The following is a 23,309-nucleotide window of genomic DNA, read 5'->3' on the forward strand; positions in this document are numbered from 1 at the left end:
TGGGAGTGCAAAAGTGACAGACAGAGACTAGGGGGCTGGGGAAGTAGGACGCACGGGAGAGGGCGAGCCAGGCATACGAGCTAGATGATGGCCGGGTTGGCACGCACCGCTCCATGTGTCCTAGACACGCTGGAGGAGAGGCCAGATGACAGACGGATGCAAGGATGCACAGACACACATACCGCAGAGAGCACGCAGACCCTGAGGCACACCACAGCTCCCCGACTCAGGGGCACACGCGCGCGCGCGCACGCGCCTGTACACACACACACACACACACACACACACACGTGCGTCCCGGGGCCACACGCACACCTCGCACAGGCAGGCGCGCCGGGCCCTCTGAGGCCGGCGAGGAGAAGGTGCCGCGTTCCCCTGGCGTGTTTATTTACCCATTTGTATCAATGAACGTCTGTATCCGACTCCTCCCGCCTCCAGAGGCCGGGGCCACCGCATTTGTCCCGGCGTGGGACACTCACCGGGACCAGCAACCGGGCTCCTCCGACGCTGCGGGGGGCGGAGGGGACTTCAAAGTTAGAGGGTGTCGGAGTGTCCCGGCGGAGGGGCTGCAGTGTCGGCGGCCCGGGACGCGGATGGGGAAAGGGGAACGTCGGGGTCCCGTAGGGTAAGAGACCTATGGGGTGGGGGGAGACCTGGTCATCGGAGGGTTGGGGGTGTACGGACCAGGGATGTAGCCGGCGGGGTTCCGCGGGATAGCAGCTCGGGACCCTGCGCACAGGTTCAGGGTTTTCTGGGGCCCCTCAGTGGAGGGGTGGTCCGGCCGAGCCCTCAGCTGCTGGGGCGACGGGCCTTGCGGGACTGCCCAGGGAGGGAGGAGGGGGCCAGGGACACCGGAGGGAGGGAAAGAGGGAGGGAAGTAGCCTAGCAGCCAAGCAGGCACCGTGCGAGTGCGCACCGTGTGTGTGTGTGTGTGTGTGTGTGTGTGTGTGTGTGTGTGTCTCATCTCGTCCGTCTGTAGGTGCTGGGATCAGCGAGACGCCAGAGAGAAGGAAGAGGAGGCGAGAGGTGAACTGAGTTTGATCCTGCGGCGGCTACAAGTGGGTCCCGGGCGGGCGGCGGGCGCGGGCGGCGGGCGGCCGGGGCGGGGCGGGCGGCGGCGGGCGCTCACACGCTCGGGCCGCCGGCCTCTCACCACGCCTCCGGCTTTGTGAGCGCGCCGGGGAGGGGGGGGGGGCTGGCGGAGCGCCCACGGCGCAGCCTCCCGCCTCTATATAAACACACGCATCGCCTGGCTTTGGACTCAAATTCACATTGAGAGAAGCTTTTAAAACCACCAGCCCTGAAATCCTGCCTCCTGCTTTCCCCCTCTTTCATTCTTTTTTTTGCCTTCCTTTTCTTTTTCCCCCCTCTTTCTTTCCCCAGCAGCAACTCCAGAGCCGAGAGCCTGCGTCCCGGGACGGACTGCCTTTTCTTAATTGATACAATAGCCCAGCTCGGGTTTTCACCTCCTCCCCCAACTCCACCCCGCCTCACCCCTCCCGCCCGCCACCGCCGCCGCTGCCGCCGCCCCAGCGCTCGCCCGGGGCTCTGTCGCCGGCTGCGTCCCATCCCGGCCGAGGTCCGCCGGCTCCGCACCCGCGCTCCGGCCGCCGCGCCGCCTCGCCCGCCGCGCCCGCTTCGGGGGTGCAGCCAAGGCGCGCCGCCTGGGGCAGCCCAGGGACGCTGGGCTCCGGCCTCTCCACTCGCCTCCGCTGGGGAGCCTCTCCCCTTGCCCCCAAAGTTTCTGGGTTCGTTGGAATTTTTGGATTCAGGATTTTTTCCCTTTTTTTTTCCACCTAGGAATTTGAGGGGGAAACTTTCGACCAATCGATCGCATTTTCTCTCTCTCCCCCTCCCCCCCCCTTTTTTTTTCTGAGCAGGGGAAGGGGTTTCAAGAGAGGTTCCCGCTGGACAAAGTTTTTCAAAGTTTTCCGAGTGTGATGGTTGCGGGGAGAGCTAACCCACCAGCTTGATTCACGGCTTCATCTCACCACCCCTCGAGCTGCCCCTAAGTCCGCTATAAGGGAACAAACAAACAAACAAACAAACAAAGTTACACTCCGAGTCGCCTCGTGTCTCCTCTCTCTCTCTTCCAGGCATTTTTTTTTCCCCTCCCGCTCTCCCCTCGAAGCTTCCACTCCCCTCTCCCCTTCCCTCGGCCCCTTCCTCCTTCTCTGTTTCGGCTGGAGGTGCCAGGACCCTCGGCCGCAGTCCCCCCTCCCCCGCCGCTCCAGTCCCTCGCCGTCCGGCCCTCCCCTCCCCCGCCGCGGCCGGCACAGCCAATCCCCCGAGCGGCCGCCAACATGCTCTTTGAGGGCTTGGAGCTGGTGTCCGCGCTGGCCACCCTCGCCGCGTGCTTGGTGTCGGTGACGCTGCTGCTGGCCGTGTCGCAGCAGCTGTGGCAGCTGCGCTGGGCGGCCACCCGCGACAAGAGCTGCAAGCTGCCCATCCCCAAGGGCTCCATGGGCTTCCCGCTCATCGGAGAGACCGGCCACTGGCTGCTACAGGTAAGGGCGCGCTCGCTCCGTGGCTCTCCGGGGTCCGCTAGCGGCGAGCGCGGGGCCGCTGGTGCCGCGGGCCGGCCAGGGGGCGCCGGGAGCCCGGAGGCGCTGGTCCCGCCACGCCCCTTCCCTCCGATCTCCCCGCGGCGTGGTTCGGAGCCCCCTGGCGCAGGGCGCGCAGGTTTAGGGAGCTGATCCGAGAGGTCCCGGGGCCCGAGAAGGATCCCCAGACAGATCCCCGCAGTGGCAGGCTATGCGGCAGAGGTGCACGGGGCGTCCGCTTTCGCCTCCCCTTGGCCCTCGAGGCCCCAGTCACCGTAAGCTTCCTGGGTTTTGGCGGTGCCGTTGGAACCCGAAAATTGAGTCGGGGAGGAGAGGGAGGGGGGCAGAGGCAGTCAGAACTGCCTATTAAAGACCCGGACTTGCTCCTGCCCCCTCGCTGGCTGCTCCAGGTACAACTCCGCTGGGTCACGGTCCGAGAAAATGTGTGTTTTGTGGTGGGAGAGGAAGGAAGTAACCCAAGGAAAATGAGAAGCCTGAGACCCGAGGTTTCTCTGCTTTCGGGGAAAAGGGTCTGTTTACTTATTGGGTGAGGACGGTGCAGCGGGGGAGTGAGACTGGGGAGAGGTGTGTGAGCGATCCATGGAGTGCATGTGTGCTTGTTGTCGGATGCCGCACAACCCAGCACTGCTGGTGATAATGGGGTGCGCGTCGGGAACCGGAGCCAGGTAGGTAATGGGGAGATTCACCTGGAGTTAAACTCGTCAAGTGCTAGACAATCGCTTTTGCAATTTGATACACACCAGGTCTTTTTCTTGGGGGCGGGGGTGGACACGCCGTCTCCAGGTTTACCGCAGGAGGTGTGTGGTGTGCGCACACGCACGAGTGCTTGTCAGGCTGATGCTGATGAGGGGAGGAGAAGGATGGACGTCCTGAAACGGACAACCACGGCCGGGAGAGGTGAGGTGGGAGGTGGACGCAGGGACCTGTGGAGTTAGAAGTGAGAAAGCTTGGCTTGAAAGTAACAGACGCGTGCAATTTGCTCGCACACACTTACATCCCGCTGGGCGCCAAGTGTCAGCGGACCTGGCGCGGGGAGAGGGATGCTGTGGTCTTCCCCAAGTTCCAGAATCTTCCCTTTTCTTTGGGGGATGGTTCGTGCAACTGGTGGGGTTCACTTTAACCAATGAGACTACCTCCTCCCCTCCCATAAAGAAATCCCCAGAGCATATCCCGAGCCACCACGCTTTTTAAAGGGTTAACTGCAGCGGTGGTCTAGGCTTTTGGCCGAGAATTTAGGAAATAAAATAACTCACTTGGGCATAAGCTCCTGCCTCGTTAGAGCCAATCTGCGGAATCCGCGGTCTGTCACCACCCCCACCCCCGTTTCCTGACCTTTCCCTGCCCCCCCATGTCCCCCTGACCTTTCCTCAGAATCCCACAAGGGCCCTAGGGGCTCAGGGTCCAACCAAGCGCAGAAGATGGGGAGGAGGACGCAGGCCTGCGCCTCCCCATCCAGTTGCCCTTGGGGTCCTAGACTCCGCGGTGGGAGGGGGGTGGGGGGAGGGTGCGCGCAGAGGGGTGCTGAAGGGGTTAACGGGAGCCTTCTGAATCCCAGCTTTATTTTTTCGGAGTCATTTATCAGATTTTACGGGGGGACCTCCAAGGGCTCTCCGTTTCCACCGTGCGCCATCTAAACAGAGCCCAGGGCTAAAAATACAACATTTTTGTATAAATTGGACTCGCGGCCCGAGCGGCCGCCCCTATGAAAGTCCTCTTTGTGAAGACCGTGGAAACGGCGGACAAATAACTCTTTATTAATGCCACAAAAAACGCACTTTAATTATAGTTAGGCAGATCAGAGGCTGGGGGGCGGGGAGGGGGGGTGGCGGGAGAGAGGCGGCGGCGACCTCGGAAAATTCACAGCCCGACTTTTGTGTCGAAAGAAAAGAAAAACAGGGAAAGAAGGAGAGGAGAGACGGAGAGTCAGACGGAGTGAGCGAGACGGTATAGCAGACGGAGGGAGGGAACCCCGCTCTTCACCCCCGCTTGGTCGCACCTCCACCCTCGCCTAGATTTCTCTTAAAGGCGTAGGCGCCGTCTAGGTCGGCGGCCGGGTGGGGGCTGTTCTCCCCGACCCGCCGACCGGGAGTGGGGCGGCGTCCCCGCGGCCCAGCCCCCCTGCCGGAGGCGCGGGAGCTGCAGACTCGCTCCCTGTCGCGCGCCGGGCCGGAGGCGCATGTGGAAAAGTGATTAGGGCTCCGGGTTCTGCAGAGTCACTTTTCGGCGGTGCTGGGGTGTGTGCACCTCTAGCTGGAGAGCACTTTTCCGTGGAAGAGAGGAAAGGGAGCAGGGGGGACCCACCCGGGAACAGGGGGAGCCAAGTGGTCCCTTCGGGCGTGCCTGCCCCGGGAGCCTGCAGCCCGCCTCTCGCTGTTGTGGGCTGGAAGGCCGGGCGGCGGGACAGGTGACGCCCCTCCCCTGGTCGCCCAGCGCGGCCTGGGCAGGAGAGGGGTTAACGTGGGGTGGGGTAGCAAGTGCCTACGTCAAAGGTGAGCGGACGCCCCCGCCCCCGCCTCTCGGAGGTCCCCTTGGTTTCCGGTACCCTCCGGGGGCCGGCCCCACCGGCTCCTCCGAGTGCGGCGGGGCTCGGGCCTGGCTCTCTTCCGCCCGCGCCGCGGCGGCCGCTGCGGGGGATCCAATTACCTGCGCGGGCCGCCCGCCCGCCCCGCCCCGCCCCGCCCAGCCCCGCGGGACGCGCCTTCCTCCCGCTCCCGTCCCCAACTACAGGGCGCCGACGAAAGCCCTTTGCAGTTGTTTCCAGGGCACATGGCACCAGGGACATCTCGCTCTCGGATCGCGCACGGACCCCGCAGGGCCCGCAAAGGGCCACCGGGTCCCCTCGCGGTCCACACCCGAGAGCCGCGGAAATCCCGCCCCCCGCGGCGGAGACGGCCTCGGGGCACGGACCGCTCGCCGCTATAAATAATCTTTGGCCTGCGGCCACTCCGCGGGGTCTCGCCAGCCCGTGGCCGGGCGCCTGGAAATATTTATTCCACGAGGAGGCGGAGGAGTTGGGGGTGGTAGGAAGGGTGACGGCGGCTCGAGCTTCGGGTGCTGCCGTCCGGGATGCCTTTTCCCTCCCGACAGTCGTTAGTGAAAAACAGCTTTCGTGGGGTGCCCCTGGGCCTCCCGCCTCCTCGCATTATTTATTATCCTCTGGGCCCTACTTCCCAGTTCCTGTGCTTGCTATGAAAAATAAAACCGACGCGCGTGCTGTGTATTGCGGGGGGGGGGGCGGTCAGGGTACTGGTGCCTTGAATGGTGGCCCTCCCACCCCCATTCCCACCCCCACCCCGCGGGCCCTGGAAGCTGGGCCTCTGGTGCTCCTCGGGAGAAGGGCGCCCTCAGAGAGGTCTCCATGGTGGCTCCCGCAGGGTTCCGGCTTCCAGTCCTCGCGGAGGGAGAAGTACGGCAACGTGTTCAAGACGCACTTGCTGGGGCGGCCGCTGATCCGCGTGACGGGCGCGGAGAACGTGCGCAAGATCCTCATGGGGGAGCACCACCTGGTGAGCACCGAGTGGCCGCGCAGCACGCGCATGCTTCTGGGCCCGAACACGGTGGCCAACTCCATTGGCGACATCCACCGCAACAAGCGCAAGGTAAGAGCCCTGCAACCCTGCTGACCCTCTTCTCCCGCGCACCCCTCCTGGGGTAAGGCGTTCCCGGTGCCCTGGGGACATCTCCACCTCGTCTGTGCCCGGCTGGCACGCCCTCCTGGGGTTCTCTGCTGCGCTGCGGAGCGAGGGCCTGCACAGGCCTCCGCCGGGTCGGCCCTCTTGCTGGCCCACTGTTGGTCCAGCGGGTGGCTTTTTGAGGGGTGGTTTGGACAGAGCTTGGACGTGAGGGGATTGAGGCCTCTAACGCCAATCCTCACGGTGCTCCCCAAAACTGGAAGAAGAAAGGGGTAGACGATGGCTGGGTTTCCCCTTCTTGCCATGGTTCCCCCGTGAATTCCGACGGGTCATTCTAAAATCAAACCTAGCCTGCCTGCCACAGGTTGCTTTCATAGCGACGCCAGCAGGCGCGGGGGCTGGGGGCACCTTGGGCGCAGCGGTTCCAGGGCTCTGTCTGGGAGCGGCGAGGTGAAATTGGGGCCACGACGCGCGCGGGCCTGGACAGTGGGGGCGGGACGAGGCGGATGGGAGAGCAGCGGAGGCGCGGCGGGGGATCAGAGCGCACCTACCCCCTCCCATAAAGGGGAAGAGAAAGTGGGTGTTTATCCTGTGGATTTCCCGAGCGCCTGCAAGAGGCGCGAAGGAGGAGAGCCAGCGCGCCGCGAGCGAGCCTCCCCGCCCCCTCCCGGGGCGGAACCGCCGCCGCTGCAGCCGCCGCGGCTCGGAGCGCGGGCGGCACGTGCTGTTTGAACTGCAGTAACCCGAAAGCTGAGCCGCCGGCGGGCGGGGAGCGGGCTTGCGGGCTTAGGGCGTCCAGAAGCGGGTGGGGGAGACTGCACGACCTCTCCTCCTTTCTTCCCCCCACCCCCCCCCATTGGGTCAGAGTACTCAGGTTTGAAACCTGAAGGAAACCGACTGGCAGCCTCTGATCTCTGGATAGAGTGGCAGAGGGGAGGGGGCGACTGTGGGCAGCCCCCCTCGCCGGAAGTCTGCGTGTGAAGTGGTCTCAGGGAACGTAGGAATTCGTCTTACAGTATTTGATGTCTTCGGAAAGGCCTGTGAAGAGTAGTTCTCCGTAGCAGACCAAAGGAGGAAAACCCGCGTGGAGTGGGCTGGTCTGCGCTCACCACCAACGCCTCTCCTCCCATAAAACATGTATTTCAGGACAGGAAAGGGGCTCCCGAAGTCTTCTCTCCTATGGCCTCCTTAGAGCAGGAAGCCGCTAACAGGGCCCTGGTCACATTGGAGGGAAGGTGTTCTGGGGAGTTGCTGGGAGGGGGCTGGAGGCTCAGGAATGGGGGCTTTTCCAATATCTTGGGCACTTTTTTCCCCTTAGTGTTTGTGGCTTCACCAAAAGCTCATCTCGAAGAATGTGGAGGGAAGCTGAGGCTCAGAAACCCAGCTCCAAAGAACTCGATTGCTTCTCCTTTTATCTTTATAGAGTCTTTGACAAGAAAGTAATTATTTTCCCCTTCACAGGGGGGAACACTGAGACTCAGAGAGTTTGAGAGACTTCAGTCCAGGAGACATAGCAAAGGCAGGTGGAGTCCTGAACATTCCTCCATGGGAAGAGGTGTTTCCTTCCGGGCTACCAGGCAGAGCCCTACTCAGCCCTGCCCACCTGGGGCTGGCAGACGCTGGAGGGTGGGGATGGGAAGGGATCCTGGGAAGAAGAAGGCTTGGTCAAGACCTGAGTGTGAGCCCCTGGGCATTCAGAGAGCTTCTGGGTGAGGCTGTTGCCTTGTGGAACCAGCCACCCTCTGCCTGACTTGGCCTTGGGCCTCCAGGTGGGGAGGGCCTGCCTGGAAAGCCCCACGGTTTTGGGCTCCTGTTGTTGATTTGGGAGGAGTGGAGGAGGAGCGAGATGGTGTAGATGACCAATGTCAGAGGGATACACAGGGAAGGGGGAGAGAGGCTGTGGTGGGACAGAGCTGGGAGCAAAAACTGAGGACCCCTATGGGGCCTACACGGGGCATACGCTTGCCTTGCCCTCTAGCTCCCTGGGCATGGGGAGCAGCCATAATGAGGTTCATCCTGACACAGGCTTGGGAACCAATGCAGCCCCCCCCCCTTTGTGTGTACTAATTGTGTTCTTGCTGTGTGACATGTGTACACATGGTCTACAGTAAGTGTGTGGAAAATCTCTCTATTTGGTGTTCCTGAACTAAATAGAAGGCTTGGGTTAGATACAGACATAAAGCAGGAAACCTGGTCCTTGCCCGAAAAGAGCGGAGTGTAGCTGGAGGGATGAGAGGGGGATACTCAGGGGCACATGTTGGTCCTGGAGAGAATGGCCAATCTGCTGGACCCAACACCCAGTGGGCCCAGTGCAGCCAGGGCGGGGCTGCCGGGTGCCACTCACTGCCTTCTCCAGCTCACGCTGCAGTCAGGGACGTGCCTGGAGAGGGGGCTGCTGGGCTGGGCCCAGGCCTGCTTAGGATGCATTCGCAGGAAGCGAGGCCCAGGTGTTCTGGGGCCCAGCTGGCGGGGTAAGTAGGAGCGTCACTGTTTCCACTGGGGCCGGTGACCCACTCCTCCTCTGGGAGGCCTGACCAGATGTTCTGGGAAGGGACTCCTCACGGCCATCACCGAGTCCAGGTGTTAGCCCCGGCTGCCCTGGTTGTCTAGGGCCAAGAAGGGAGGGGTTGCCAGGGAGAAAAGTTCAAAAAGTCTTTCCCAGTCTAAAATAGTCCTCTCTGAAAGCCGGGCCTGTGTCCCTACAGCCACCACCAAACTCTGTCCCTCCTCCTCTGCTACACTTCCCCCACCTGGAGTGCCCCTGATTGACGGAGGAGGCGCCCCCCCCCCCCCTCTTTTGTGTGCAGAGAGGCTGGGGTTTGTCCTGGAAGGGTGGGTCGAGTCTGGTAGGAATGATTGGGGGTGGGGGTGGAATGGTCAGACATTTCCTCTTCCAGAGATAGGGCTGGGTTTCTGCACCAAGGGGCCAGAAGCTTCCGGGCACCTCAGACAATGGTCTTCCCAGAACTTAGAGATGCACTTGGCCTGGGACCCCTGGACTGGGGAGGCCCAGGAGTAGTCTTCTTGCTTCTCCTTCCCAGATCCCTGGCTACAAGGACTTCTGTGGCAGAGGCTGAGGTGGGGCAAGGGCTCCCCAGGCTTTGGAGGGAGGGACTCTCACTAACCCTTTAGGCCCCATCCTGGGCGGGAGTGGAGCTTAGGCTCAGGGTCACTGTACTCCTCTCAGAAACCCTGTGCATTTATGTGGGGATGGAGCAGCCAGGAGGTGCTTCCGCAGGCAGGCAGAGCCAGAAGGGCCATGGTTGCAGGGTCCTGGGGGGAGGCCAGCCAGGCCTATCTCTTGGTGGCCTTGGACCAATGACTTCGAAGTCATTTCCATGAGGCTCAGCTCAGAGCAGAAGTTCCCACCTGCTTTGAACGGGAAGGAGGGAGGCAGGCACCTCTATTATTGGGAGGGCCTCCTGGCATAGACCTTTGTCCCACCAGCTGAAGTCCTTCACCCAAAAGTCACTGTAGCACCAGCTGGTGGGCACAGGGGCGATGGAGGGGGCAGGTGGCAGGAACGGATGTCTCTGAAGGTCAGTGGGGGAGGAGCCCACAGCCAGCCTCCAGGGCGCCTGAGAGCAGTGCCTCCCTCTCCATGCCCTTGTGCCAAACAGTGGGAGGGTGGGTTGGCTGGAGCTGGGGGCCACACCCTCCCTTTTCCCTCTGTTCTGTGTCCTCCTCCCAGGATGGGGAGGGGTCTGTGCTTGTGATGCTGATGTGCTTGTTCACTCTTCAGCCTTGGGAGACAAGTGTGGCCTTGGTGGGGAGGCGGTGGGTGCTTAGCCCTGAACCCCTTATGCCACTGATGTATCCATTCCAGGTTCCCAGGCAGAAGGGCAGGGATTGGGACCGTGTCTCCAGGGCTGAGAAATACTGAGGGCAAAACAGAGTAGCCCGGACAGCTGGCCTTGCCCTTAGAATAAACTTGGGCCAGAGAGGGGGGTCCCCCTCAGGGCTCTGTCAGAGCCTTGGGGTTGAGTAGAGGGCTGATGGGGCTAGGAATGGTACCAGGCTGGGGGTTCAGGGACCCTGGTGGGTGTGGCCAGTCATGCCCTGGACGTGACCTTGGGAGGCCCTTCCCCTTTGGGCCTCAGCTTTCCGGGGGGGTTTCACTATGGCTGGAAGAGGAGTGGGTGGGCAAACCTTGTCAGTGTCTGTGGCTCTGCCAAGTGCTGCCCTCCTCTCCCGCACTGGGTGCTCTTGTGGTGAGTGGAAGAGTGAGGGGCGGTGATCAGAGCTGGAGGCAAATGGGGGACAGGTACACTGTTTCTACAGATGCTGGGAGCCCAGAGGGACACGCACAGGCTAGGAGGTCTAGGCCAGCCCCTCCCAACCAGAGGGGCTGAGTAGGGGCTGGTGCAGGAGGCAGCCAGGGTGCAGTCCAGGCCCAGTGGAAATGCCAGGCGGCTGGGAAGATGACGTCCTCTCTTGTCCTCCCTCTTGCTCGAGTATAAAGCACACACCTTGGCGTCACCCCTGTGCTGTGCGGACAGCTGCCCCGGTGGCTGCGTGCCCTCTGTTATTCTTTCCACTCCTAAGGCCACGGCTCCGGTGGCTTGGCAGGGTGGCCTGCCTCTGCCCCCACCCTCCCGGGCAGCCGCTTCCATTCCTCCCAGTCTGAGTCACTGGCCCAGGGAGTGGGTTCCCTCTCTGGCTCTTCCAGCTCTGGAGGCTGCCCATCCATCTCAGTCTGTCTGTCCATCCGTAGCGGCCAGCAGAGAAGGGGGAGGTTATCTGTCTGGGCATAGCAGTATGCAGGGCCCCGGGGGTTCACTGAGTGACTCCCCTCCCAGGGACACCGGGTGAGAGGCGGGAGGCGGGAGGAGGAAGGATTTGTAAAATCAATTATAGGGAATTTGAGCTTTGACAAGCCCCTTGGTGGTCCCCCCTCCCTCCCCTCCCCACCTCATTGTGGCATCATCTCTCATCCAGGGGAGAAGGAGAACCAGGGATGTGGACTCCTGAGCCGCAGTGTTGTTGGGAAACCAACAGGGGCAGGGGCAGGGGCAGGGTTTCCAAGCACATCCTAAAGGCAGGAGCCCAGCCTGCCCAGCCCGTGGCTGAGAGTTCCCAGGTCTCCCCCACCCTCTGCCCTGGCCCTCCCTGGCTTTAACCCTGGTAGAGAGTCCATACCTGCTGCTCCCTCTGCGGGGCTTGGCGGGGCCAGGCCTGGTTCCCGATGACCTTTGTCCAGCGTTCTTGGCTCACTGGTGGGAATTCCAAGGGAAGCCCAGAGGGGGACAAAGCCGCCCTGGCTGCTGTTACTGTTGTGGTCAGGGAAGGCGGCTCTGGGGGCCGGGAGCCCTTCCTTTCTTCACACTGAGCGGCTCCACTGGGCACCTTCCCACATGCCCCAGTCCTGACCCCGCCCGCCCCACTGCAGCCTCCCTCTGCCCTGGCCAGCACCTCCGCCTCCTCCTGGCCTGTGTGGTGGGGGCTGCCCCTGCTGCGGGAAGTGCCCCGTTGTTAACCCTGGGCACAGACCCAGGGATGAGGCCCTGGAGTTTTCCTGGGGCCTGGGAGGCCCAGTGCCTATGGAACAGCCGGCCAGAGGCAGGCGCCTGGCCTTGGGGACTCGCAAGCAAAGCCCCTTGGTCCCAGAGTGCCGGAAACTGCCTTTGCGTGGCTTCTCATTTGGGTAGTTTCTCCACCCCAGGGGGCTCTGAGGAGAGTCCTGGCACATCCAGGTGAAAAAGACTCCAGAAGTTAGATTTCTTGTTGGGCCAAGATAAGAGCCTTGCTCCTGGCTGCAGCTCTCCTTTTGGAAGCCCAGCCTGGGGTGGGGGTGGGGGATGCAAGTTCAAGGTGTTTGTGGGCTTCCTGAGGTGTGGACCATGGGCCCTTTCAGTCCCTGGGCTCAGTCCCAGGTCTCCCTGAGTCCTCCCTGCCCTCCCCAAGGCTCCAGAAGGCGCTATTCAGTCGGCCATCGCTAGAGGGCGCAGGGAATGTAACCTTTGGGGCAGGGCAGGGCTTGCCAGTGGGTCCAGCCTGGCCACTCCAGAGGTTGCACTGGGGGCCCCCAGAGCTCCCCTTTTGGTAACCCCGAGGTGGCCCCTCCTGGGCCACCGTAGCCCTTGTAGGGTGTGTGCGTGGGGGCCTGGCAGGCACCAGGGGACTCGTGCAGTGCCAGATTCTGGGCTTCTTGGAGGGGATAGCATCTGCTTAGGGACATATGGCTACTGGGGTGTATGTGCTGTGTACATTGAAAGGAAAAAAGGGTTCACCAGGCTCAACCTCGCCATTTTATAGATGAGGACGCTGAGCCTGGGGGGTGACTTGGCCATGATCGCACAGCAAGTTGGTGGATGATCTGGGGTTAAAATCAGGCCTCTGGGCACCCAGCCTGGCTTTTCCCGCCACCCACTGCCCCTTAGGGCCCAGCTGGCATTGACTTTGCCAGTTCTGGTGGCCTCTGCCCTACTGCCCCTCTACATGCCCACCTTGGAGCCCAGGTCTCCCTCACTCCGGGGGGCCTGGCCATCCCCGGCCTCCATGCTTTCCATGTCAGCACCCCTCAGGCGGCCCTGGGCTGGCCGACTCTGGGCCAGGTGTGGCTTCTTTGTCCTTGCTTGTTCCCACCTCCAGCCTCCCCCCTGCTCCTCCCCAGAGGCCTGGTGGCCACAGTTATCTTTCCACTTTCCCAGTGAGCCCGCTCAGCTCCCATGTGCCACTCTCTGCTCACCCTGTGGGCTTCTTGCTGTTCTGTAAGGCCCCTTAATTGGCCAGCGTTGGGGTCTGGGGACAGGGCCCCCACTCCCAGCCCATAAGATTTTTGACCAAGAGCTGAACCTAGAATCCTAAGGAGGCCAGGGTGGAAGGCTGAGACAGAGAACACTGCCTTTATCCATAACCCTGTGAAGGGAGCTGGCAGCCGAAGTCCCCCCTGGGAATTCCTGGGACCCCACACTCGACAAGGTGTGTGTGACCCGTCCAGGCCTGGGTTGCCCTTGCCCACCTCCCATCGCCCTTCTACCTTTCAGCTGTCCCTTCCTAGCAGGAGCAGCCCCAAACAGGGCGGCTTCTCTGCCCCTCACCAGCGGCCTCCCCCCTCCTTCCCTCCCTCCCTCTGCCCACCGGGAATTTCGGAATGAAAGTGCTATTGTGAACGCCTGGCTGGGCCACTGAAGGGCCAGCACTGTTATTTCTGCAAACCAGCCCTCCCATTAGCCATGCAGGGCCGAGGCCAGGAAAATGTTACCTTTTCCTCCTCGAGCTGACTGCAGGGGAAATTCTCACATTTACAGTTTGTGCGGTGGTTGTGTTTGGGGGGCAGGAGGGGAGGGCGGGCGCGTGTGTGTGGTTTGCATGGGGCAGGGTGGGGGGGCTGGAGGAATATTTGCCTCCTTCCCCTGAGCTGCCCCTCCCCCTCCTTTCCCCATGACCTTCCCCTTGGTGCTGGCGGGAGGGCACCCCCCTTCTGCTCCAGACTCTGGGTGGGGGGGTGGGTGGAGGGTGTCGGTTACAAGTGAGACCCACAGGCCATCAGTAAATAAACTAACATCCTTCCCTCTCTCCCCTCCCGTATACACCTTGGCAGCAGCAGGGGCATCTGGGTGAGGAGGGGCAGGAGGGGTTGCTGAGGAATCGGGAGGACTGAAAGCAGGGGGGGTGGCAACAGGGTCTCATTGGCTACTTAACATGGACCAGGAAGATGCCAGGAATGAGAAAGGGCTTCCGTTAGCCTTTGTGATCTTTTGGGGTAGAAAGCCTAGCCCCCACCGCCTTGCCTCCAAACCTGGTCACACTGAAACCTTTTTGATGGCCCAGCTGTTAACAGACCCTCTAGGACAGTGGTTCTCAACCTTCCTAATGCCGCGACCCTTTAAAACCCACAACCATAAAATTACTTTCGTTGCTACTTCATAACTGTAATTTTGCTACTGTTATGAATCGTAATGTAAATATCTGATATGCAGGATGTATTTTCATTGTTACAAATTGAACATAATTAAAGCATAGTGATTAATCACAAAAACAATATGTAATTATATATGTGTTTTCCGATGGTCTTAGATGACCCCTGTAAAAGGGTCATTCGACCCCTAAAGGGGTCGCGACCCACAGGTTGAGAACCGCTGCTCTAGGATCTCCACCTTGTACGTGGTTCCCAGGGAGTGAGAGCAAATTTGGGCTTCAGGAAGTCCTACTTGCAGTCTAGCCTCAGACTCTCTTGTTCTCCCGTCAGTGGAGCAGAAGAGCCACCTCGTCCTCGCCCATTCTGCTCACCTTTGTTCCACTCCTGGGCACTTCTGCCCTGTGGCCCGGGGATTCCGGAATGGGCCAGTGCCTCCCCTCCAGCCCTGCCCAGACCTCTCTGTGTTGCCCCCGTGGCTGGCAGGGCCGCATCAGCCACAGGCCTGTGGGCAGTTGGGCTGCCCAGCCCCCAGGGCTTTGCCGTTGTTTGGAGCACAAGCTTTTCTGAGCTCCAGACAGAAGATGAGCGCGCAGGTCACCCTGGGAGTGATGTGGAAGGTCTCCGAGTAAAAATTCTGATGAATGATGTTCTCATCCCGTCCTGCCCCCGCCACCCGCCATAAAGACACAGGCCCGTCAGGCTAGGACCGTGGTCAGCAAACTGCGGCCTGCGAGCCACATGCGGCTCTTTGGCTCCTTGAGTGTGGCTCTTCCTAAGCCTTAGGAGTACCCTAATTAAGTTAACAATGTACCTACCTATATAGTTTAAGTTTAAAAAATTTGGCTCTCAAAAGAAATTTCAATCGTTGTACTGTTGCTACTTGGCTCTGTTGACTGATGAGTTTGCCGACCGCTGGGCTAGGGGAGCCAGGGAGGGCACTGGGTCCAGGAGACAGAAGGTGGAACGTGGCCAGGGTGAGGACCTGGAGTTTTCCCCAGTCACAGCCAGGGGACCTGTGCCCCAGCCAGGCCCCCGGGGGCCTCGAAGGCAGCCCGAGCCCAGCTGACCGGGCGCCCGCCCACCTCTCTCCCTCCAGGTGTTCTCCAAGATCTTCAGCCACGAGGCTCTGGAGAGCTACCTGCCCAAGATCCAGCTGGTGATCCAGGACACGCTGCGCGCCTGGAGCAGCCACCCCGAGGCCATCAACGTGTACCAGGAGGCCCAGAAGCTCACCTTCCGCATGGCCATCCGCGTCCTCCTGGGCTTCAGCATCCCCGAAGAGGACCTCGGGCACCTCTTTGAGGTCTACCAGCAGTTTGTGGAGAACGTCTTCTCCCTGCCTGTCGACTTGCCCTTCAGTGGCTACCGGCGGGTGAGCACCCAGTCGCGCGGACAGAGGGGCTGCCAGTGGGAGGGCGGGGGAGCCTTCACCGTGGTCTCTGTGGAGAGGGGACGTTCTCATAGAAACCCCCCACCCCGCCCCGCCTTGGAGGAGGCCCTTGGTGGCCCTGCCTTTCCCCTTGGGTGACAGGATGGCCCCTTCTCCCCCCAGGGCATTCAGGCACGACAGACCCTACAGAAGGGCCTGGAAAAGGCGATCCGGGAGAAGCTGCAGTGCACGCAGGGCAAGGACTATTCGGACGCGCTGGACATCCTCATTGAGAGCAGCAAGGAGCACGGGAAGGAGATGACCATGCAGGAGCTGAAGGTGGGGGCCTCCCCGCGGGCAGCACCAGGGCCCATGGGGGGTGGCGCCGGCCCCCGGCCTCCACAGGGACAGTTTCTGAGCAGCTGCTGCGGCATCGCCGCACTGGGCTGGCGCTAAAGCAGGAGGGAGACCATGTCCCTGCCCGCCCTGCACAGGGTCTGGTGGGAGGACAGGGAGCATCTGTGATGGGCGGGGCTGCCTTTCCTCTGCCCGCAAACCGCTGTGCACCCAGTCCTGCTGGTGAAGTGTCCCCATGACACGGGGCCCGGCTCTCCGTCCCGCCCAGTCCTAGCCACCATTGGAAAGAGATGTGAGAAATTGGTCCTTAGCGCCCTCCGCAGGGACTCAGTGTCAGTGGTGCTTGCCCACCTCCTCCCCTTCCCCCGAGTCTCTAAGATTTCAGTGCATTTTAATGGTCCCAAGAACCCTGGTAGGTCACCTAGGGGAACTCAGACCTAGAAGGGGAAGCCACCTGCTTGCGGGCAGCCCAGTCCTTAGATTTGGAACTAACTCGTGTCTCCTCCCATCCCACCAGCCTTTTCTGGTTGTTGGCCTTTGACGCCAGCCTGCTTGGCACTGATGAAGCCCACTTGGGCTGCCGGCAAGAGATGGTCCACATAAGGGCTCCGAGAAGGGCTTCCTGCCCGCCTTTCTTAGGGGGTGTTCTGCCTGAGAAGGGACCCATTAGTTCACCTCCTGTAGACCCCGCCTCCCCACACACTTGCCCGGAGCAGGTGGAGACTTGCTGCAGATTCCCACCCCCGCCTTTGCGTCCTCCTCTTCTAGCCTCAGTTTTCCTCCTGGTGAGCCAGGAAGAAGCCGAATAGCTTGCCCATTTCATAGGTGGAGCGATGGCAAGCAAGGGGCCCAGGCCCCCTCACGCCCCTCTCCGGGCCTGGCGTCCACATATGTAAAATGCAGGGCTTGGAATGAGGCCACCGGCTGGGCCCTTTCCACGGGGCTCCCAGGGCCCAGGGGTCCTGCTCCCCAGGATACCCTAGAGGAGTCCCCTCAGCCTCCGCACTGCTGTGCCCTCCCAGGTCCTCGTGGGCCTGGCCTCAGACTGCCTCCCGGTCGCTGATGCCCTCCTGGGGGTAGTGGAAGGAGCTGGGGATGGGAAGGTTGGGGTTTTGACCCTGAGCCCCCACCTCACTCACCTGCAAAGTGCCTGGCTCCTGGGGATTTTTCTTTTTCCTGTGAGCTCACTGCACGGACCAGGCTGCTGGGGCTCAGGGCCCGGGATCCAGCAGTGAGTGAGAGTGGCCCCACCCGGGGGACTGCCAAGCCAGCGCCCCTGCCCTGGGCGGTAGCAGTTGTATCTCCTGCTGAATCAGGGCACGGACCCTCTGACCTGTGTCCATCGGGGCCCAAATGCTCCAGCAACATGAGGCTTGGAGGAAGCAGGCAGGACCCAGCTAGAGGACGCTGAGGCTCGGGGGACCCTGGCAGAGTGGGGTTCCCCCGGGCTGGGTCTGCCTGGCTGAACGGATCCCTCACGGTGCCTCTCCTCTCTGCGAGGCAGGACGGGACCCTGGAGCTGATCTTTGCCGCCTACGCCACCACCGCCAGCGCCAGCACTTCGCTCATCATGCAGCTGCTGAAGCACCCGGCGGTGCTGGAGAAGCTGCGGGAGGAGCTGCGGGCCCACGGCCTCCTGCACAGCGGCGGCTGCGCCTGCGAGGGCACACTGCGCCTGGACACGCTCAGCGGCCTGCACTACCTGGACTGCGTCATCAAGGAGGTCATGCGCCTCTTCACGCCCATTTCCGGCGGCTACCGCACCGTGCTGCAGACCTTCGAGCTCGACGTGAGCCTGGGCCCCTGGGGGTGGGCCTCAGGGGGCCGGTGGGAGCACTGCCTTGGGCTGATGGGAAAGAACAGACTCCCCTCCTCGGGGTACCTCAGTCTGATGGGGAGACACCCCTTGTTTCCAAGGAGCTTTCCATCTGATGGGAGAGACCTTGACCCAAATGCTGGGTCAGACGAAGCCAGCCTGGCTGTCATATATGACGTTGCATGTAGACACTCTATAAATAAGAGACAACTCACATGCTGAGGGTGCTGGCCAGGCCAGGGGATCGCAGTAGGGTGTCTCTGGGAACATCTGGAGGGGGGGCTGGCAGGCAGAGAGTCCGGGCCCTCTCGGATCTCCGCTGGCCTCACCTCCACCCCCTCCCCCATCTTGCCTCCAGGGTTTCCAGATCCCCAAAGGATGGAGCGTCATGTACAGCATCCGGGATACTCACGACACGGCGCCTGTGTTCAAAGACGTGAACGTATTTGACCCCGACCGCTTTGGCCAGGCTCGCAGCGAAGACAAGGACGGCCGCTTCCATTACCTCCCCTTCGGCGGCGGAGTCCGGACCTGCCTGGGCAAGCACCTGGCCAAGCTGTTCCTGAAGGTGCTGGCGGTGGAGCTGGCCAGCACCAGCCGCTTTGAGCTGGCCACCCGGACCTTCCCCCGCATCACCCTGGTCCCTGTCCTGCACCCCGTGGACGGCCTCAGTGTCAAGTTCTTTGGCCTGGACTCGAACCAGAACAAGATCCTGCCCGAGACGGAGGCCATGCTAAGTGCCACGGTCTAACGGGGCCTGGCCACACCCCTGCCTCAGCCTGGCCAAGCCCTGGGGTGGGGGGGGGCGATGGAAGAATACAAACCTGTGTGTGGGAGGGGGCTGCAATCTGGGGAAGGGGAGCGGCCCCCATACCTGGCCCTCCCATTTTCTCTCCCTGGCAAGCCCTACCCAAAGCCAAAAGGGCCCAGCTCTTTGGCTCCTGCTTCTCCCAGTCTCTCTCCAGTTCCCACCAGCTTAGCTCCTGGGGCAGGGCATGGCGGGGGCTCCGCATGCCCGTTACAGTGTTAAATGGCAGTCAGCTCACGCTGCAGCATTTGCTTGTCATGTTCCCAATGGATCCCTCCCTGCCCATTTCGTTTGGACCCTATTGGTTTGAGGTCATGTGGTCGACATGGGGGGGTGGGCAGGAGGAAGAGTTGGGCTCTTCAGCACCCTGCCCCCTCCTGCCTCTCTTCAGAATCAGACACCTGCCCCTCCTGGTCTTTGCCTAGAGTCCCCCCCTTTGCCAGTTTGGACATTTGAAATTACCTATTGCTGCTACTTTTTTCTTTCCTCTGAAGTTGGGGCAAAGAGCTCCAGGCCCTGTCCTCCCAGCATCCTCTCTGGTGGCCCTGGGCATGCACACAGCAATGACATCCCCACCTCCCGGCCGGGTGGCCTTGAGCCCATCCTGCTCCCCTGTTACCGCCCCCCCCGCCCCGCCCCCCAAGGCCCTTGGCTCATATTTATTCACTGATCTAACCGAATCTTGGCGTTACTGGGGACTGGAATTGCACCTCCTCCACCCCCAGCCTCCGTCCCAGCTGCCCGGGGACTGACTTCTGCGAGTGACAGCCTCTCTGGCTGAGGTTCAGAAGCTCCCCCAGGCTCCAGACCTTCTGTGGGCTCAACCTCAACTGCACTTCTGGGGTGAATCCAGCACCTCTGCCTTTGTCCCCCGGCTGAAGGTGAGGAATGGCCCGCTGCTTCTCCCCACCCCCACCTCTGTCCACAGCATGGAGGCCTGGAGGCTGCCACCATCTCCCACACAGTCACTGTCCCCCCGGGTGCCCCCACTGGGCTGGTGAGTATGGTGAAGGATACGGGTTCTTTCTCTGACAGGGAGCGAGGGGCTCCATTGTCCCTTCCTTAACCTTCACCCTTCGGCCTTGGAAAGGTGTCCTTGAAGTCCCTTCCCACCTCTATACCACTGTCTGCTTAGCCCAGCTCAGGGGTGTGGGACGAGACGAAGGCCAGGGGAGGTGAGCTAGAAGGCAGCCCTTCCTCAGCGGTCCTAAGGGGCTGCGGGGAGGCTGCAGGGAGAGCTGAGGAGAGCATGTGCGAGTTGTCAGAAGTGATTTGCTTGGAAATGGGCCAGTCGGGGGATGACTGGGGGAAAGAGGGGTAGCTGCTGCCACCAGCATTTGGAGTTGGCAATTTGGGACACCCCCTGGGCTGGTTTGGGGCCTTTGATGAGTCTTCAGCGATCTTGTCTGGTTGTGGATTTTTCTTTGCTATCTATGTTTCTCAGTTGGCTTCTGATGCTATAAAAGCGATGAATCCTCTTTACAAGAAAGCCAGCACACAGAGGAAGGTGCCGGGCGTCGATGCGTTTGCCTGTCCAAGAGGCAACCGCTGTGACCACTCAGTGGCCGCCTCTGATGGTGCTGAGGGTACAGATGGCACTCCGCTCTGGACCCCACTCAGAACCACCTGTCCTCAATTGCTTCATTTGGTTTCTGCCTTTTCATTATTAAAAAAGAGCGTGGAGCAGATATCATTGGCAAAACATAGACATTTAAACAATTTAGTCAAATCTCTCAATTTCTCTGCATTCTGAAAAGCAGGCAAAAATGTGTTAAGACTCATCAGAACTTGTAGGATAGCTGCCTGGTTCACCAGAATTGGCCGTCCACAAAACCCCGGAAGTTAACCCTTCAAGCCGACCCAGCTTGCCCCGGCCCAGTCGTGCTCGATCGAATAGCTAGGGATGCACGGGTGCAGCTTCAGACAGGGAATCCACTGGGCATGGGCATGGGCATGGCCCTGGCGGGGGTGGGTGGCTGGAGGGCGCTGGAAGGCCTCAGTGCACCTTCCATGTGGGGTGACCAGCTGGAGAGGGGCAGAGAGGAGGCTGAGGAGGGTCCCTGTGAGGAGGAAAGAAGGATCGTTTGCCCTGCTGGGTCTCAAAGGTAACCAGAGAAGGAAGAAAGCTCTTGACCAGCTGAGCGAGGGGTTCCCATGTCGACGTCCATCCATCTCCTGTGTGCGTCCATCGGTGTCCATGTGTCTGTGTGTAGGTTTTCTAGACGTAGCGTAGATGGGTGATGTTTTCTCACTTACCATTCCTAACGATCGTAACTTGACGTTAAAGAGACAAAACCCCACAACCCTTCTCCTGCCCCGGGCTTGCAGATTGAAGCACTTTCGATGTTGGGCGCTGGTGTTGTGTTCTGGGCACCATCCTGACCCTGCCCAGATCGCTATGATATTATTTTATACACAAAACTTTTTTTTTTCATAAATGTTATAATTTTGTGTCTGTCTTTATAAACTATTATAAGTACTATTTTTGTTATAATTCAAAATAGATATTTAGTATAAAGTTTTTGCTGTTAAATATTTGTTATTTAGTAAAATATGAATTTTTCTCTATTGTAAACATGGTTCAAAATATTAATATGTTTTTATCACAGTTGTTTTAATATTGAAAAAGCACTTGTGTGTTTTGTTTGGAGATGAAACCGGTGCCGTGTGAGTGTTTTTGCTGTCACGTGGGCTTCATCTGTATATAATATTCCGTGTTGCATATTAAAAAAAAAATGAATGTGGTGCATTTTGTGATTTTGAAAGTGCTCGATGTGGCTCTTTTATAGGCTTCCGTAATAAACCGTGGGGACACACCTCGCTTGGCTCTCTGGTCTCTGCCTTCTCGGCCTCACTGAAAGGGACCCCCCCCCCCCCCATTCCCTTCAGCAGCTCCCAATCCCACCTGCCCGCAGGGGGTTCTTCTGAAAGCATTTGCCCTGTGGGCCCACCTGCCACTCCTTGTGCGCAGGCGGAGAGCAGCCCGAGGCAGGGCCCTTCGACAAGCAGGGTCCCGGGGGCAGGGAAGACGCAATTAGACGGCCACTGGCCCCGGAGGCCTGGTGGGGGAGGAGGCAGCTGGAGCCAGCGCCCCCGCCAAGTATGGCCATGACCACCGGGGTCAGGCGTCTCAATGCCAGACATGGCAACCCGGCGTGCTCAGGGCCTGCCCTCAGCGTCCGCCGTGTGTAGAGGGATGCCCACAGCCACATGGTGGACTGAGCAGAATTCAGTCCCCGGACTCCAGCCTCGTGTCACACGAGGCACGTTTCAGAGGCTGTTCCCTGGAGCAAATAGGACCCCGGTCACATACGTTTGAGGAAGGGGTTAAACAGGTGGTCAGATCCCCTCACTGTGGGACCTTTCAGGACCGGGTGCCTGAGAACGGCACGCTAAAGGGCAGTGTGGTGGGGAGTGGGCACCGGCGACGGGCCCCCAAGCCCATGCGGTGGCAAACCGGGTGCTCTCTGCCGATTATCAACTATGAAGGGCTGCTCAGCAACCCGTCACAGAGGAGGAAGGCGAGACCAGCCCAGGGCACGACCGCCAGCCCCGAGACAAGGGACGTCCAGGGCGGCTCCCAGGATTGAGGGGCCACGGGTGAGGAGGCAGAGCCGAGACCCCAGAACTGCACCAGGAAGCAGGGGGGCCAGGCCTCACAGTGCCCAGGCTGGTCCGGCCCCTGCCACGCCCGGTGCCGTACCCAGGCTGTGCTCAGGGAAGGCCCCAAGCTCGCCTGAGAAAGGCCTTCTTGGGGCTGCAACAGGTCTTTTCGGTTCAGTCTGTCAGACCCAATCTCGGCTCAGAGGCCCCAGGCGCAGACACAGCCCAGGTCGCAGGGCCTCCCTCCACCTGGTCGCAGAGCCTTGCTACCCAAAAGAGAAACACCAGCACATTCCAAAGAATGCCATCAGGGCCGGGCACTCAGCAGGCCTGTCCCCCATCCTCTGCCCTGTGCCACCTTCTGCCTCACCTGCTCCCTCCCCCCCCCCCCCCCAGCCAGGCCCTGAATCCTAGACCTACACTACCCCCACCCTGCCTGCCCTCCCCAGGGGGAGGAGAGCGGAGCAAGGTGAGTCCTTCGTTTTCTTTTATTACAATTATTATTTTTTAAACTGTCTTTTAAAAAATATATATTTTTATTATTGATTTCAGAGAGGAAGAAAGAGATAGAAACATCAATGATGAGTGAGAATCATTGATTGGCTGCCTCTTGCACGACCCCTCCCCCTCCCCCCCCAGGGATCGAGCCCACAACCTGGGCATGTGCCCTGACCAGGAACCGCCTGGTGCATAGGTCAATGCTCAACCACTGAGCCACACCAGCCTGGACAGCCCTCCTTTTTCCATAGGATAGAGTCTCAGAGTGACAGAGACTTCCCCATGGCCTCACAGAACCGAAGGGGCGTCCCTGCACCAGAAGCAGACCACCTGACCCCGCCCGTGCCCACTCGGAGCTCGGAGGGGCCCCCTCAGAGGGGGTCTCCAGGGTCAGTGCGGGGCGGCATGAAACCCCGAGCTTCCCCCTTCCCCCTTCCCCCGGGGAGGGCGCCTTTGGAAGGCAGTCGTTCCTCAGAGTGTGAATTCCACCTCCTGTGGAATGCCCCTGTGGCAGCAGAGGGAAAGGAAGCGGGTCCTCGGCCTGCCCTGGGTCTGACCGCCCGCCGCAGGGTGGGAGGGCCGCCGGCGGGTGGCAGGCCTGTCATCACCCGGCCTGTCCGTGCCTCTCTCCCCTGGGCCGTGGGCCGTGACGTCCGCCTGCCGCCTGCCCGCCCCCCACACGCTGGCTGCCCGGGATCTCCTGGCCTGGACGGAGAACACAGGCCCTTGTGGACGGCAAACACGCCGCTGTTTGTCCAGGGATCGGGGCGCCAGTTCGGAGGGAACTCGAAGACCGCACAT

At 60.9% G+C, this 23,309-nt stretch overlaps 1 protein-coding gene across 5 annotated transcripts; it reads left to right on the forward strand.

Moving 5' to 3' along the window:
• The first annotated feature begins 353 nt into the window (after window positions 1-353).
• On the forward strand, window positions 354-21,224 carry LOC118668866 (cytochrome P450 26B1). Of its 5 annotated transcripts, XM_036334140.1 has the most exons (7): window positions 354-625; window positions 980-1,058; window positions 5,939-6,163; window positions 15,154-15,429; window positions 15,610-15,765; window positions 17,288-17,572; window positions 17,958-21,224. In XM_036334140.1, the coding sequence occupies exons 1-7, from the start codon at window positions 405-407 to the stop codon at window positions 18,348-18,350; spliced, it is 1,635 nt and encodes a 544-aa protein (XP_036190033.1). In that variant the 5' UTR covers window positions 354-404; the 3' UTR covers window positions 18,351-21,224. The 5 variants fall into 5 exon arrangements, with proteins under 5 accessions (XP_036190033.1, XP_036190036.1, XP_036190034.1 ...); XM_036334141.1 differs by lacking the exons at window positions 354-625; window positions 980-1,058 and adding an exon at window positions 1,252-2,507; XM_036334145.1 differs by lacking the exons at window positions 354-625; window positions 980-1,058 and adding an exon at window positions 3,262-3,461.
• Window positions 21,225-23,309: the final 2,085 nt, after the last annotated feature.

Source organism: Myotis myotis, unplaced genomic scaffold (assembly GCF_014108235.1).
Source record: "Myotis myotis isolate mMyoMyo1 unplaced genomic scaffold, mMyoMyo1.p scaffold_m19_p_14, whole genome shotgun sequence".
Taxonomy (NCBI): Eukaryota; Metazoa; Chordata; class Mammalia; order Chiroptera; family Vespertilionidae; genus Myotis; species Myotis myotis.